The sequence below is a fragment of the Lipophrys pholis genome (assembly GCF_963383615.2).
Source record: "Lipophrys pholis genome assembly, chromosome: 9".
In the NCBI taxonomy this organism is placed as follows: domain Eukaryota; kingdom Metazoa; phylum Chordata; class Actinopteri; order Blenniiformes; family Blenniidae; genus Lipophrys; species Lipophrys pholis.
Window position 1 is genome coordinate 25,065,301 of NC_137639.1, and position 12,412 is coordinate 25,077,712.

Genomic DNA, 12,412 nt, shown 5'->3' on the forward strand with positions numbered 1-12,412 from the left:
ATTGTTGGTGTCATGATGACATCTAGTGTACCTTTCTTTTCTTCTCAGGCCTACATACTCCTGGACTGCGGTGACGACAATATCTGCATCCCTGACCTCCAGCTCTCCGCCAGCTTGTAAGTCTCAGACGGCTGTGGCCTCCGACCTCCGCTTGTAAACTCTCGGCACTTCAGCCAAATATGTCCACACATCCACACACTGAAAAAAAAAAAGAAAAAACCCAGGGAAGTATGCCTGTTCTCCCTCACACAATGAGCAAAGTTTACATTGAACACACTCACATCATAGTCCCCCATTGGTGTGTGTGTGTGTGAGTGTGTGAGAGGGCTGTTTGTGTGCATATGTGTATTTGAATTACCCTACACACTATAGTGTTTCCAGCTGTACGATATCTCCATGGCAGCGTTACACAAACATCCTGTCACCCTCTTTGCACTGACACACACACACACACACACACACACACACACACACACACACACACACACACACACACGCGCGCGCACACACACACAGTATTGGGGTTAGGGTTGAGGTCGTAGGGAACACATTCCTTGCAGCTGAGTATATTGCTCATGAAGTCCAACCTTGAAATACTGAACTTAATGTGACAAAATAAAAGCCATAGGGCAGGATTTGGGGTTTTTCAGCAAAGTGCTTAATCTTCTGTGACCTATAGATGACTGAAAACCTTTTCTTGTGCACTGTTGTCTTTCCCGAACAAAACACAAAAACGCAGGGACCGTTCAGCGATCGTAATTGGAGACGACAATCTGGTCATGTTGACCATCACTGCGGTGAACCGAGGAGAGGGAGCCTACGAGACAGAACTTTACACGCTGATTCCTCCAGAGGCCGACTACATCGGCGTGCAGCGCAGAGTGGAGGTAAACACACACAACAAACACACGATAGGCTCACAGCGACACACGCTGCACACTCTGCCTGACATCAATTATGCTGTTTGATGTTGAGGGCCAGCGGTGCGAAGACTGAGACAGTGGCCTCGTCATGAGTGAGGTCAAGTATGAACCGAGGAAGTGAGCTATTTGAAGCCGAAGTTACAGTAAAACACCACATCCGGTTGTGTCTTTGTGGAGTGTGTTTGTTTGACGTGATTAAGTAAAGGCTATCAGCAGGGCTTCGCTGGCAGCGGACCAAATGCCCCTTTTATGATTTACTAGCTGCATTAGTGACCACGGAAATGGATAGGGTCAAGGCTTGTGTGTGCGAATGTGTGCGTGTTTGCACATGTGTGTGCGCTAATGAGTGTGTAATGGGCCTGCTTGATTGATGACATTGTTACTGTCAGAGCATTCATCACCAGTCCTCTCCTGTCCTCCCCCGACTCCCCCATTGCCTTCTCTTTTTTTACTCCCTCTCACTCCGTCCTCTCTCTGATGGTCTTCTGCTCCCCTCTGTGGTTCTTTTCTTTCACCACTTGACTCTCACTGCTCCCTATTTGTCACTTTCATTCACTTACCCTGACTCAATATTCTTGTCCCATTCTTCTTCTTTTTTGGGGGGGAATCCGTCCTCCTCCAGACGCTGTCTGAGTTAAACTGCGAGTACAAGATGATCAATGAATCCAGGATGGTGGTGTGTGACCTCGGGAATCCGATGGTGGCTGGCACAGAGGTGAGATCTTGCAAACACTTTAATATAAAACAGCCTTAAGAAATCTATGTGACTCCTCGGGTTATTCCCCACTGATTACCGCTGAACACCTTGACCTTTTTTTCCTCACATTCTGACTCCCATGGCCATCCTGCACAGTCGATCCGTGCATGTGCGCGCGATAATGATCCACTTAGCTCTTTGGTGACATGTAAAGGAAGCCGGGTCTTTGCAGAGTGAAGAGTGGTCCCTTCCTATATAAAATCCCACCGTGCTGGTGTAGAACATCCCCGCTGCAAAGCGGCGCTGTTTCAGGAGGTGTCAAGGCCAGTAGTGTGGGGCTTCGGTGCTCTGGAGGTGACACACAGCATTCTGATAAATCAATTATGTGGTCGGGTTTCACTGGTGGGGGGCAGGATGGCGTTACGCGTGCACGTGTGAGTCAGTGTCTGTGCATGCGCGCTCCCCTTGGCCTTCCAGATGTTTCCCATATTTAACTCTCTCCTCGCCCCGTTGGACATTCAGGAATCCATGAGCTTATGCAGAACATACCTCCATGTACCCCATGCAGACTGTGCTTCTATGGAGCAGCTAAATACTTCTCATCGCTTGAGTTCAGCCCCTCCTGCCACATGACAAAGAGATGCAGCGTCTCACTGAGCAGAGTCATCCATGTAGGTGGTTAATGTCTGAGGGAAAGCAGACTTCAGTATTTGTGCTCATTTGACTACATCTGTTTCACTTTGTTGGATTAACTTTAATAACTGAGTTTATTAAGCCACTTAATGCCAAGGTTTCGCATGCATGTTGCTCTTTAGACTTTGGCAAGATGCAAACCGTTATTCGTGTGGGTGAATCTTAATATGCTTGTTCTCGGCAAATAAAAACATTCTAATAATATTCTCACTCACTGGCTGCAACATTTGCATCAGATAACGTGATACGCTCCTTTTTGACTTCTAAGAAAACTCAAATATGTTAAAAGATGATTTAAGTGACTTTGATGCCTGGTGTCACAAGCCTGCTGCAACAGGAGGAGAATTTGGGATAAATAATATAAAAGCATGGCTGTACAGGGAGGACATATTCTTGGCACCGCTGTACTAATTGAGCATTATCTAAATGTAAATCATTGTCTTGATGGAGAGACATTGTCCCTCCCTCCTGATGGCTACTCCAAGCTTTCTTACAAGACATGCCCTCTGTGAACTGTAAGACCTGCAGATGTCTGCTTAGAATTTGTGGTTTAATTCTGTTGTCGACTTTGCATCAGTGTTTGGTGGCAGATTTGCTCGTTCCAGTTCGTACCAGCCTTGTAAAGCTGACCGAAAGTATAACAATGAAAACCTCCGAAACCGCCGCTTCAGCATAAAAACCCCACTTCTGTCACTGTTGTTTCCAAAGAATGGTTGTTTAACTAAATCGTGGCTATACAAACTGTGACAAAGCCTTGTGGCTGCCAAGAAGACAATACGTAAATACTAAAGCAAAAATATTCATTCAGAATCTGGGGACCAACGATGATTCTCTTGAATACACATGCAGCAGAGATGCAACCCAGAGAATATGAAAACAGTTCTTTCGGAATGTTTTCACAGATATTTGATTCATTTTCTCCACCACAATAACCAATATAAATTCAGGCTGGCAATCAGGTGCTGTAAATCCTTGTTTGACAACCATACCTCTAACAGTGCTCCTCCTCCTCCGGCGTTTATCAGTGACAGGGAGCTGATAGGGACGACTCTGCCCTGAGTTTCTCATACTTACTGAGTGTCTGTCTCTTTAGATCTCCTGAGCCTGCTTCATGTCCTAGAGCCAGTCTAATGTGTCCCATAAAGACAACTAGACTTTGTAGTTCAGCACAACATCTTCACCCCCTCTCACACACACACACACACACACACACACAGACTCAAGCCCGTCTCTTGAGGTGTTACAGCAAGTCTACGATCTGTCATTTCCCTTTCAGGATCATGTGGCTGACCTGATGTTCTGAGAATCTCACATGAACATGTACACACACACACACACACACACACACACACACACACACACACATACAAGCGGGCACACAGACACACAGACACACATCCTCCACGTGTTTTGCGTTAGCCTGGTGGACAGGGGATTTAAACTGAGGAGAGACAAGAAACTTAACTGTGGCTTTTAAGTGTGTGTCTGTTGTCTGGATTTTCTCAAGATTTAAAATACTTTGCCATTATCAGCGTGTACACACAGACACACACACACACACACACACACACACACACACACACACACACACTCACATATTCCTCCAATGAAGAAACTGGGAAGCTTGTTTCCAAAGGGGATTTTAACGTCTGTTACTGGACACTTCAGACGTCATGAGGCTTTCGATGTCCAGATGCATCATATTTCTGGCTATCTATCCTCTCAACCTCTTTTTTTTTTTTCTTCCCATGCATGTGTTCTCCTTTTTCCTGTCATGTTTTCACTACATTGCCTCTCTTCTTACGTTTGCTCCTCACTCCCGCACAGCTGTCTGTTGGTTTGAGGTTTTCGGTTCAAAGACTGGAAGACGCCGGACCCAAAATCAGCTTTGAGCTGCAGATCCACAGGTGACACGCCCACCGACACTCACGCATACCCTCCAACCCATTTCTCTCTCACACATATACAGACAAAGAGCTGTTTTGTCTTTCATCTGATCCATGTAAATAAGTCCTGTGTCTGTCCTGGTCCCGTCACTGTTTGTGGTTTGATGAAACTAACCACAGAGACAGAAGATGACAGATGGCCCAGAGGAACCCCAGACAGAAGACAAGCTCCACACAACATACCCACTGTTTGCCTCACTGCATTAATTTTGATACACCAGTAGATACAGATGGTTAAATGCTCGGGGATTTCTTCTCAGTCAGCTGAACATGAAAAGATGCGGTTTTATTTTGTGTCTTTCTTTTTTTTTTTTCTTCCCTCACACCGCATCCTAACCTGGTTTTAAATGTTTTGGACATAAATTGTGTAAACATATATTGTGGCGATTACATGATTAGTGTTCTTTGTATTTCATTTAATGTCTCGTTTTGAAATCCTTTTTGCACGTTTCCACAGCTCCAACAAAGATAACCCCGACAGCAACCTGGTCAGCTTGAATCTCTCCATCGTTGCTGTAGCTCAATTGGATTTACGCGGGTGAGTAAAGCAACTTTATACACTCATTCTCCCAATTTTAACTTGCTTCTTCGACACACGTAGTTCCCACCACATACACATACACATACAGCAGACACGCTGTGCATGCACCCAACGCTCAGCAGAGGGGAAGCAGGGCTCATCTCGGCAGGGACAGACAGTTAGTGCTGTGAAAGGGTGGAACCTGCCATGTGTAGCTCGGTTGTGTGGTGGTCGAGGCCTTGCAGCAGTTCAGCAGGTCGGGATCTATAAGTGCTTCAGCTGCAGGCTGACACTCAAACGTATTTAAGCAACCAACATTGTGAGCCTTCGCCGCCGAACAGAACAAAAATAGAATGTCATTCTGCAGTGAGTCTCTCAGACACAGCTAATCCTGTTCCAGTCCAAATTCTGTGATTGTTTGCAGGACATTACTGCTCCTTTATAGACGCTGGAACTCGTGCGCCCTGTTTATACGCAGATGGAAAACAAACTTCTAGAAACGCATTTGAACTAAATCATGTGCACATGGCCTTTGACATGTTCACAGATGCCCGCATGCCCGGTAATAAACGTGAACACGCACGCACGTAGCCGCAGTTTAAAGGAGACTCTGCATGGCCTTGTTTGGGTGTGGTCAGCTGTACACACAAACACACGACAACCTGGGATGAGACAAAGGAGGGTACATTTCAGTGTTTATAACAGCTGTCCATCTCACATTTATGCATTCCACCTCTGGAATCAGTGCTGTTATGATATGCAGTGGTAGAATACACAACAAATAAAATGAAACTACATTTACCTCTTTTTGATTATATCATGTGGCTTTCTGCTAAACTACCTCATTTGCATTTCCATTGCGTTACATCTCCAGTAGCTCAGGTTACATTGAAGCCTTCTCTATTTTAGTTGAATGAGCTTTTTTATCTTTTACATTTTCATCTGAATATTATCTTATTTCAGGTCACAATGTAGTCTGATTGATGATCTGTGCTTTACTGGGATCCGCTCCAGCAACCCACAACCCTATGCTGAATAAAGTGTAGAGGATAGATGGTAAATTTCCTGTACAAATAAAACTGATTCCACTTTTTTAAAGAAAAAAATATTTTATTGTTCTCACTTGTACAAAACAATAATGTTGTCATTACATGGTAAGAAAATGTGGTGTCATCATAGTTAATTAACGGTTGTGTTTTGATTATTCAGCGTGTTTGTGAATATGTTGAGCAACCACATACCATTTTATAACATTACTTTTAACTACAACAATAGTAGGTTTTGCTCACTAATGCCTGTTTGATCAACTTGCCACTTCTGTGGAAAGTTGAAATTAACCCCTAGGAGGCGCTTGAACTAGAAAATGCGTAAATTTGGTCCAGAATTGGCCAAAATCTGGCATACTACATTTTGTGTGTCTTTGCTGTTACATATGTGTGCCAAATTTCATAGCTGGAGTTGAGGCGTGATCCAGGGGCTGACTTTTTTCAAATTTTGCAGATGCAGCTGTTGAGCACATTTGCCCTTCACATGTGTAATTCCCCCTAATTATCACATTTTGGGAAGAGTCTGATGTGTGTGCAAAGTTTCGCAACTTTTTAAGCACGTTTAAGCCCTCATTTGTTTTGTCGGGAGAATAATATTATTAAACTCTAGGGTTTCAATAGGGTCCTCTGGCACTTTCAGTGCTCAGACACTAATAAACTGAATTTTGCCGTAGTGAACTCTCATAAACTTTAAAAAAGTTTAATTTATAGCAGATCAGTGTCTACGTACTTATGAAAGTACACTCTGAGCCTTCTTTCCTCTAATCAGGTTTGGAACTGTAAAACTGTTTCTTGCCAATGTAATCTTTAAATAAATGTTATGTTATGTTATATTGAAAGTAAATTGTGGTAATGGCTCTAAGTGGTTTTCTTCCTGAAGCAACTTTACCTTGCGAACTGTACCGAACACAAAGCTAAATTGTGGGCTTAGCGAATTCAAACAGATGTAGACAAGGCAAGGAATCATTGGTTCAAATCATCACAGTAAATGTTGTGCTAACGTGACTCTAAGCCCATTATCTATTAATGATAATAAGCAGGATGTTTCTCCTCTTCCCCCAGCGTGTCTCACCCCTCTCAGGTGGTGCTTCCCTTCCCCAACTGGGAACCTAAAGAGAAGCCGGTCAAAGAGGACGATGTCGGACCACAAGTCACTCACATCTATGAGGTGAGAGCGGCTTCATAAGCTGAAACGCTGTCAGATCTGCTGTTATGAAGAAGAAAAAAATGCATTTTTTGATGTAAAGATGAAGACGTGGAAGTTTTGTCAGAAAGCAAATGCTGAGATGAAAATATTGGAATAGTAGGTGTGTAAAGCTGAGAAAACAGTCATCAGGGCACTGAAGTAAAGAGCACACACACACACACACACACACACACACACACACACACACACACACACACACACACACACTAACAGCAACACCAGTAGCTCTATAAAGAATTGAGCTCTGGCTGATCAAAGGTCTCCGTCTCAAGACTAATTACCGCTGTTGTGGAGGCAGGAAAGAGTGAGATGGGAGGGAAAACAGAGAAAGGAATAAGGAGTGAAGCGAGGAAGGGAAGACGGATGTTAACTGTTGTTACGAGAGGATGCAGTGTAAAAGGTAAAAATCACTGTCAGGAATAAGAAAAGCAGGTCAAACAGAGTTACAGACAAATAGATACAAGGAGGGAGAACAGCAGACAGACTGGCGACAGTTTACAATAGGCCTGTGTGCTTGTGTGTGCCGTACATGTGATTTCTTTTTGTTTTAAATGGACGGCAGCTTCATTGAAGTGGAGTGCAGCAGTGTCTGGTCTGTCCCCCAGCTGATAATGATTTTCATTTGTGGTGCTTTTCCCAGCGGGCAGCTGCTTCTAGTTAGGGACGACAGAGTTTTTTCAGAATTTTTTGCTCTTGCAGAATTCTGCCCTGCAGCACCGGGATCATGTCCTGTTTGGATGACTTGCTTCAGTGTTAATGACCTAGTGAGAGGAGAGAGAGAGAGAGAGAGAGAGAGAGAGAGAGAGAGAGAGAGAGAGAAGAGAGAGAGAGAGGAGGAGAGAGAGAGGAGAGAGAGAGAGAGAGAGAGAGAGAGAGAGAGAGAAGAGAGAGAGAGAGAGGAGAGAGAGAGAGAGAGAGAGAGAGAGAGAGAGAGAGAGAGAGAGAGAGAGAAGGTGATGGTTTAAGAATTCAAAATTTAATTTGACTTTACTTGTCTTGTGTTTCGATTCCCAGCGGCTGAAGCAGCATTAGTATTATCTTCTTAAAAACACAGGTGGCCATGTGTCGTCATCATCCCACAGTTATGACAACCCGATTGAAGCCTCGACCACTTCGAGACCCTCTAATAAGACAAAAGAGAGTAAAATACTGACAGCGCTCTGTTTTTCCCCTCTCTCTGTCTCTCTCTCTCTCTCTCTCTCTCTCTCTCTCTCTCTCTCTCTCTCTCTCTCTCTCTCTCTCCAGCTCCATAACTCTGGTCCAGCAGTATTCAGGAGGGCTGAGCTTCAGATCGGCTGGCCCTCTCGTTTCCGTGATGAGAACCTGCTGTTATGCCATGGAGATTAAAACTGACGGACCAATTAGCTGCCGGACAAACACCAGCCTTAACCCACTTGGTCTTCAGGTAACCAAAAAAAAGAACACATCAACCTGTACAAGGTTGTATATGTGCAAACATCTCATAAAAACTGTCTCACCCCCGAATCATAATGGACGTAAATTGTCTGTACTTTCTAACCGCTATAAAATCTCTGATCCTCCTGCTATTTCAGATTTTTATTTATAGCGTTGCTTGCAGGTTTTTCCTTGTCAGTTCCTCCATCATTTATATCCACTTATTTAAAACATAACTGTACCCGTTGTTCGCTGCCAGTTGGCTCAAAACAAGAACCGAGTTTAATGCTGATTAGCCTGAATGAGAACTGGAAGGTTTTTCTAATGTCCATGATATCATCCGCAGAGTCGTTTGAAATCTGCAGTTATTTCAGAAACGTGAAGCCATAATCATCTATGAGAGCAACATTGTAGACGAACTAAACTGATTAGAGCATATTTCACCTGAAAAGACAGCGGTGTGATTTCATGACTGTGCATGTAATGTTCTTCAGATTTCCTCTATTCGTTCAGCGTCTCTTCATTTTAATAGTCCAGTTTTCTCGTTGCTCGTTTTCAACGATGGATGTATTGTGGTGTTTTATCACATCTCTTTTGAACATCTCTATAATCTTCAGGTTGTTCTCATTGGTAGTCCAGGCTGATAAGGAGCCTGAATGCTTCACACATCTCAGTCCTCCAAATGAATCATCAGCTCACCTTAATGAGAGTGAGCTCTGGAGCCAGATAGTTTATTGTTTTCTTTCTGTAACTAATCCTTCATCTTTTCGGGTTAAATATATAGAATTATTCTCTCATTAAAGCAGGATAAGGTCTGAATATTCTGCAAACCTCATTCCTATTTTGTTCAGAAATGCAAAATATCATTTTCAGTCGCCGGACTGCAATATTAAAGTGTCGATAACTCTCCTGCCCTCTGCGCTCTCCTCGCCTGTTCCAGATTTCCGCTCTCCAGGACACACCTGAATTATTGGGTTTCTTGAGAAACACCAGCGCTCCTCCTCGCCGCCACAAACGATCTGTCAGCGCCCCGCAGGATTACAGCAGTAAAACTCTGGTGAGCCGCGGCACACGTGCACTCGGGTCCAGAGAAAACAAACTAAACCAAATGTTCATTAGCGACTCACAGGTGTTTGTTGTCTTTTACTCTCTCTCACCCTACAAATCCTCTCCACGTGCAGAACTGCACCAACATCTCCTGTCTGAGGATCCTGTGTGTGGTTGGACGGCTGGATCGCGGGCAGAGTGCGGTGGTGAAGGTTCGGTCGAGACTCTGGGCGCACACTTTCCTGCAGGTTAGTGTCGTTGCACCGAGGCTGCAGACTTTTTCATCATTTGCATTTCGTTACTCTCCAGTCTGATTTGCCAACTTATAGAAGCAGGAACTTTTGAAATGAGTTTCTCGGGTCTGCTCTAGATTCCACAAAGTTTCTCCTTTGATGTGTGCAAATCTCATTTTGACAACATCAGAGCAGGCGAAGCCTCTGGGGTGTCTCCTGTAACGGTGGTGCCCCGAGCGCTAATCTGTAAAATGCAATTGTTTTGTTAATCACTACAATATTGAGGATCAAACAGTTGATCGGTACAAGAGTTGAGGTTTTAGCGTTGGCAAGTTAAATTTACATACCAAATGTATATTTTGTCTTGAAGCGGCGTAACGACCCGTATGTCCTCAACTCGACTGTGTCGGTCATGGTCATGTCCATGCCGTATCGCATCCAAGCTCCGGCGCTGCCTCAGCGCCGAACCTCGGTAAGCTGAACACGTCACTGAAAATTACAGATCATACCCGGCCGCAAGAAAGTAATAAGACATCTTTATCAATCCCACTTGTTTTTACTTTGAGATGGGGACTCTGGTGCTGTGGGGGACTCCCGACGTGTCATTCGCCGTTCCACTGTGGGTCATCATCCTGGCCATACTGCTGGGACTCCTCGTGCTGGCGATGCTGACGTTAGCCATGTGGAAGGTAAACACACCTTCTTTGGTGTGGTTTTAATTGTCCAATACAACATTAAGTATTTCACGTGATCTCTTTAGTGTGGCTTCTTTGACCGGGCACGGCCACCGGCCGACGATGACATCTCCGACCAAGAGCAGCTGACGTCTGATCAAACTGGAGACGCCTAAGACAACACGGGACAGCTCCCGGTTTTGACGACCGCGGCGTTGGGAAGGGATGTGCACCTTCTGAGTGACTTCAATCAGACCTGAGATCTGACATTCTTGGGCTGGAGGCTCTTTGCGCCTCCTGTTACAGAAGCTTTGCGTAGGGACGAACTGAAGACTGCAGCGCCACACGGAGGAAGACCACTGAAAACGGATTAAAAGCAGAAACAGAGGAAGCGACACTTTCATCGGGCTCAAGAGGACACAGACTGTGATGAAGCACCAGAACTGATGACTTTTGTTGTGAAAACAAGTCTTCAAATAGTCCGAACTCATTTGTGCTTCGGTGTAAGAGAGGCACAAAGAGACTAGAGATCTATGCACAGGTGCTGTTGTGTGTGCGTGTGTTTGTGTGCGTGTGTTTATGTGTGCGTGTACTGTACATATGTATGTGTTCATTAGTTCCACTTGTATCATGTGTCCTTCATCCAGTGAGTGAATTATTTTGCCACAAATTTAATTTAATTTATCTCTGTTTTCTTCTCTCTCTCTCTCACACACACACACACACACACACACACACACACACACACACACACACACACACACACACACGATGCAGCCACATGCATAAACCAAAAGGCACAAAGTTGAAGTGTATATTTATGAATGTATGTGCAATATTTGGGCGTTGTGTGATACTGAGGCTTGTTTACACTGGCATTTTTTTTTTTTCTTAGAGCTTGATGTTTCCATTGTGTTATGTATATGGTGTAACTGATTCATTGCTATATATGATATTGATATGGCTGAACAACAAAAGCAATGCTTAAGACTTGTTGAACCCACCACATAACCAAGAGAACGAAGTGAGGAGACCAGAAAACAAATAAATAACTAATTATTGTGTCACAGTGACTACAGAGATTTATCTTTGAAGAACAGGCCACGTCTTCACAGCCGAGTCCCTGCCAGTTGAAGGCTTTCATGTGTCAGTTATTGTGGGTGGTTTTTTTTTTTATTTCTATCGAAGCAGTCGATAAGGCTTCACAAACAGCCAAATGCTAAGGTAAACACTCCATATCAGCAACACAACAAAGTTTCAAGACTGTACATATGTGCTCAATGTATGACAGTCAGCAGTGTCTTAAACGTTCATGTGTTGTTTTTATTAATGTATCATCCACAGGCAGGCAGGACAACGCTGTCAATGCATCAACAGTACCCTCAGTTAAATGTTAAAAGTGCTACAGTACAGTTGTTTTTCTGTTCGTCTGTCAAGTGTGAAGTTTTATCTGAATAAAATCTTGTTTGAATAGTGTTTCACTTTGTATTTAATGCATAAAGTCTGATCGAGGCTGTACGGTGGTGTAGTGGTTGGCACGCTGGCCTCACAGCAACAAACTTGACTTTGCTTGTGTGTATCGGTGGAAAATGCAACATGTGTTACACTGGATTCACAACATGTTTTAGACATTAAAAAGAAATATCTTCATTTTTCTGTGATTAGTTTTCTAACGGCCTCACAGCCGGACAATCCCCAGTTTCAGTCCAGACTCTTTCGGTGCAGTTTGCATGTTCTCCCCGTGCGTGCACAGAACAGTGTGTCAGTCAGTCCAGAGCGGACAAGGAAACATTTCTGTCACATTGTGTTCTACGTTGTACAGTCATCTCTGTATCACTCTTGACAGATTTCGCTCCCTGTGTAAGCACAAAGGTAGAAAATGAGAGTAATTCTGGTTTGGGTGGACCTACTTTGTCATTCTGTGATTGGCTATACGGAGATTATTCCCTTTAAAGACTTGATCTGCATGTGTTTTTACTGCATACTTCTGTTATATGGATGATATCACCAGGTTCGATCCTCTCTTCGGTG

The 12,412-nt window shown here is 44.0% G+C and overlaps 1 protein-coding gene across 1 annotated transcript in view; it reads left to right on the forward strand.

The window, feature by feature from the left end:
• The window catches only part of itga8 (integrin, alpha 8), a 41,725-nt gene extending 29,695 nt beyond the window's left edge, over positions 1-12,030 (forward strand). Inside the window, 13 exon segments of the mRNA XM_080470605.1 lie at positions 49-116; positions 740-887; positions 1,546-1,638; positions 4,141-4,220; positions 4,717-4,797; positions 6,888-6,993; positions 8,278-8,361; positions 8,363-8,437; positions 9,368-9,484; positions 9,609-9,722; positions 10,078-10,179; positions 10,274-10,396; positions 10,468-12,030. Of these exon segments, the coding sequence (XP_080326731.1) occupies positions 49-116; positions 740-887; positions 1,546-1,638; positions 4,141-4,220; positions 4,717-4,797; positions 6,888-6,993; positions 8,278-8,361; positions 8,363-8,437; positions 9,368-9,484; positions 9,609-9,722; positions 10,078-10,179; positions 10,274-10,396; positions 10,468-10,557 (1,281 nt within the window). The 3' untranslated portion in view covers positions 10,558-12,030.
• The last annotated feature ends 382 nt before the right edge of the window (positions 12,031-12,412 follow it).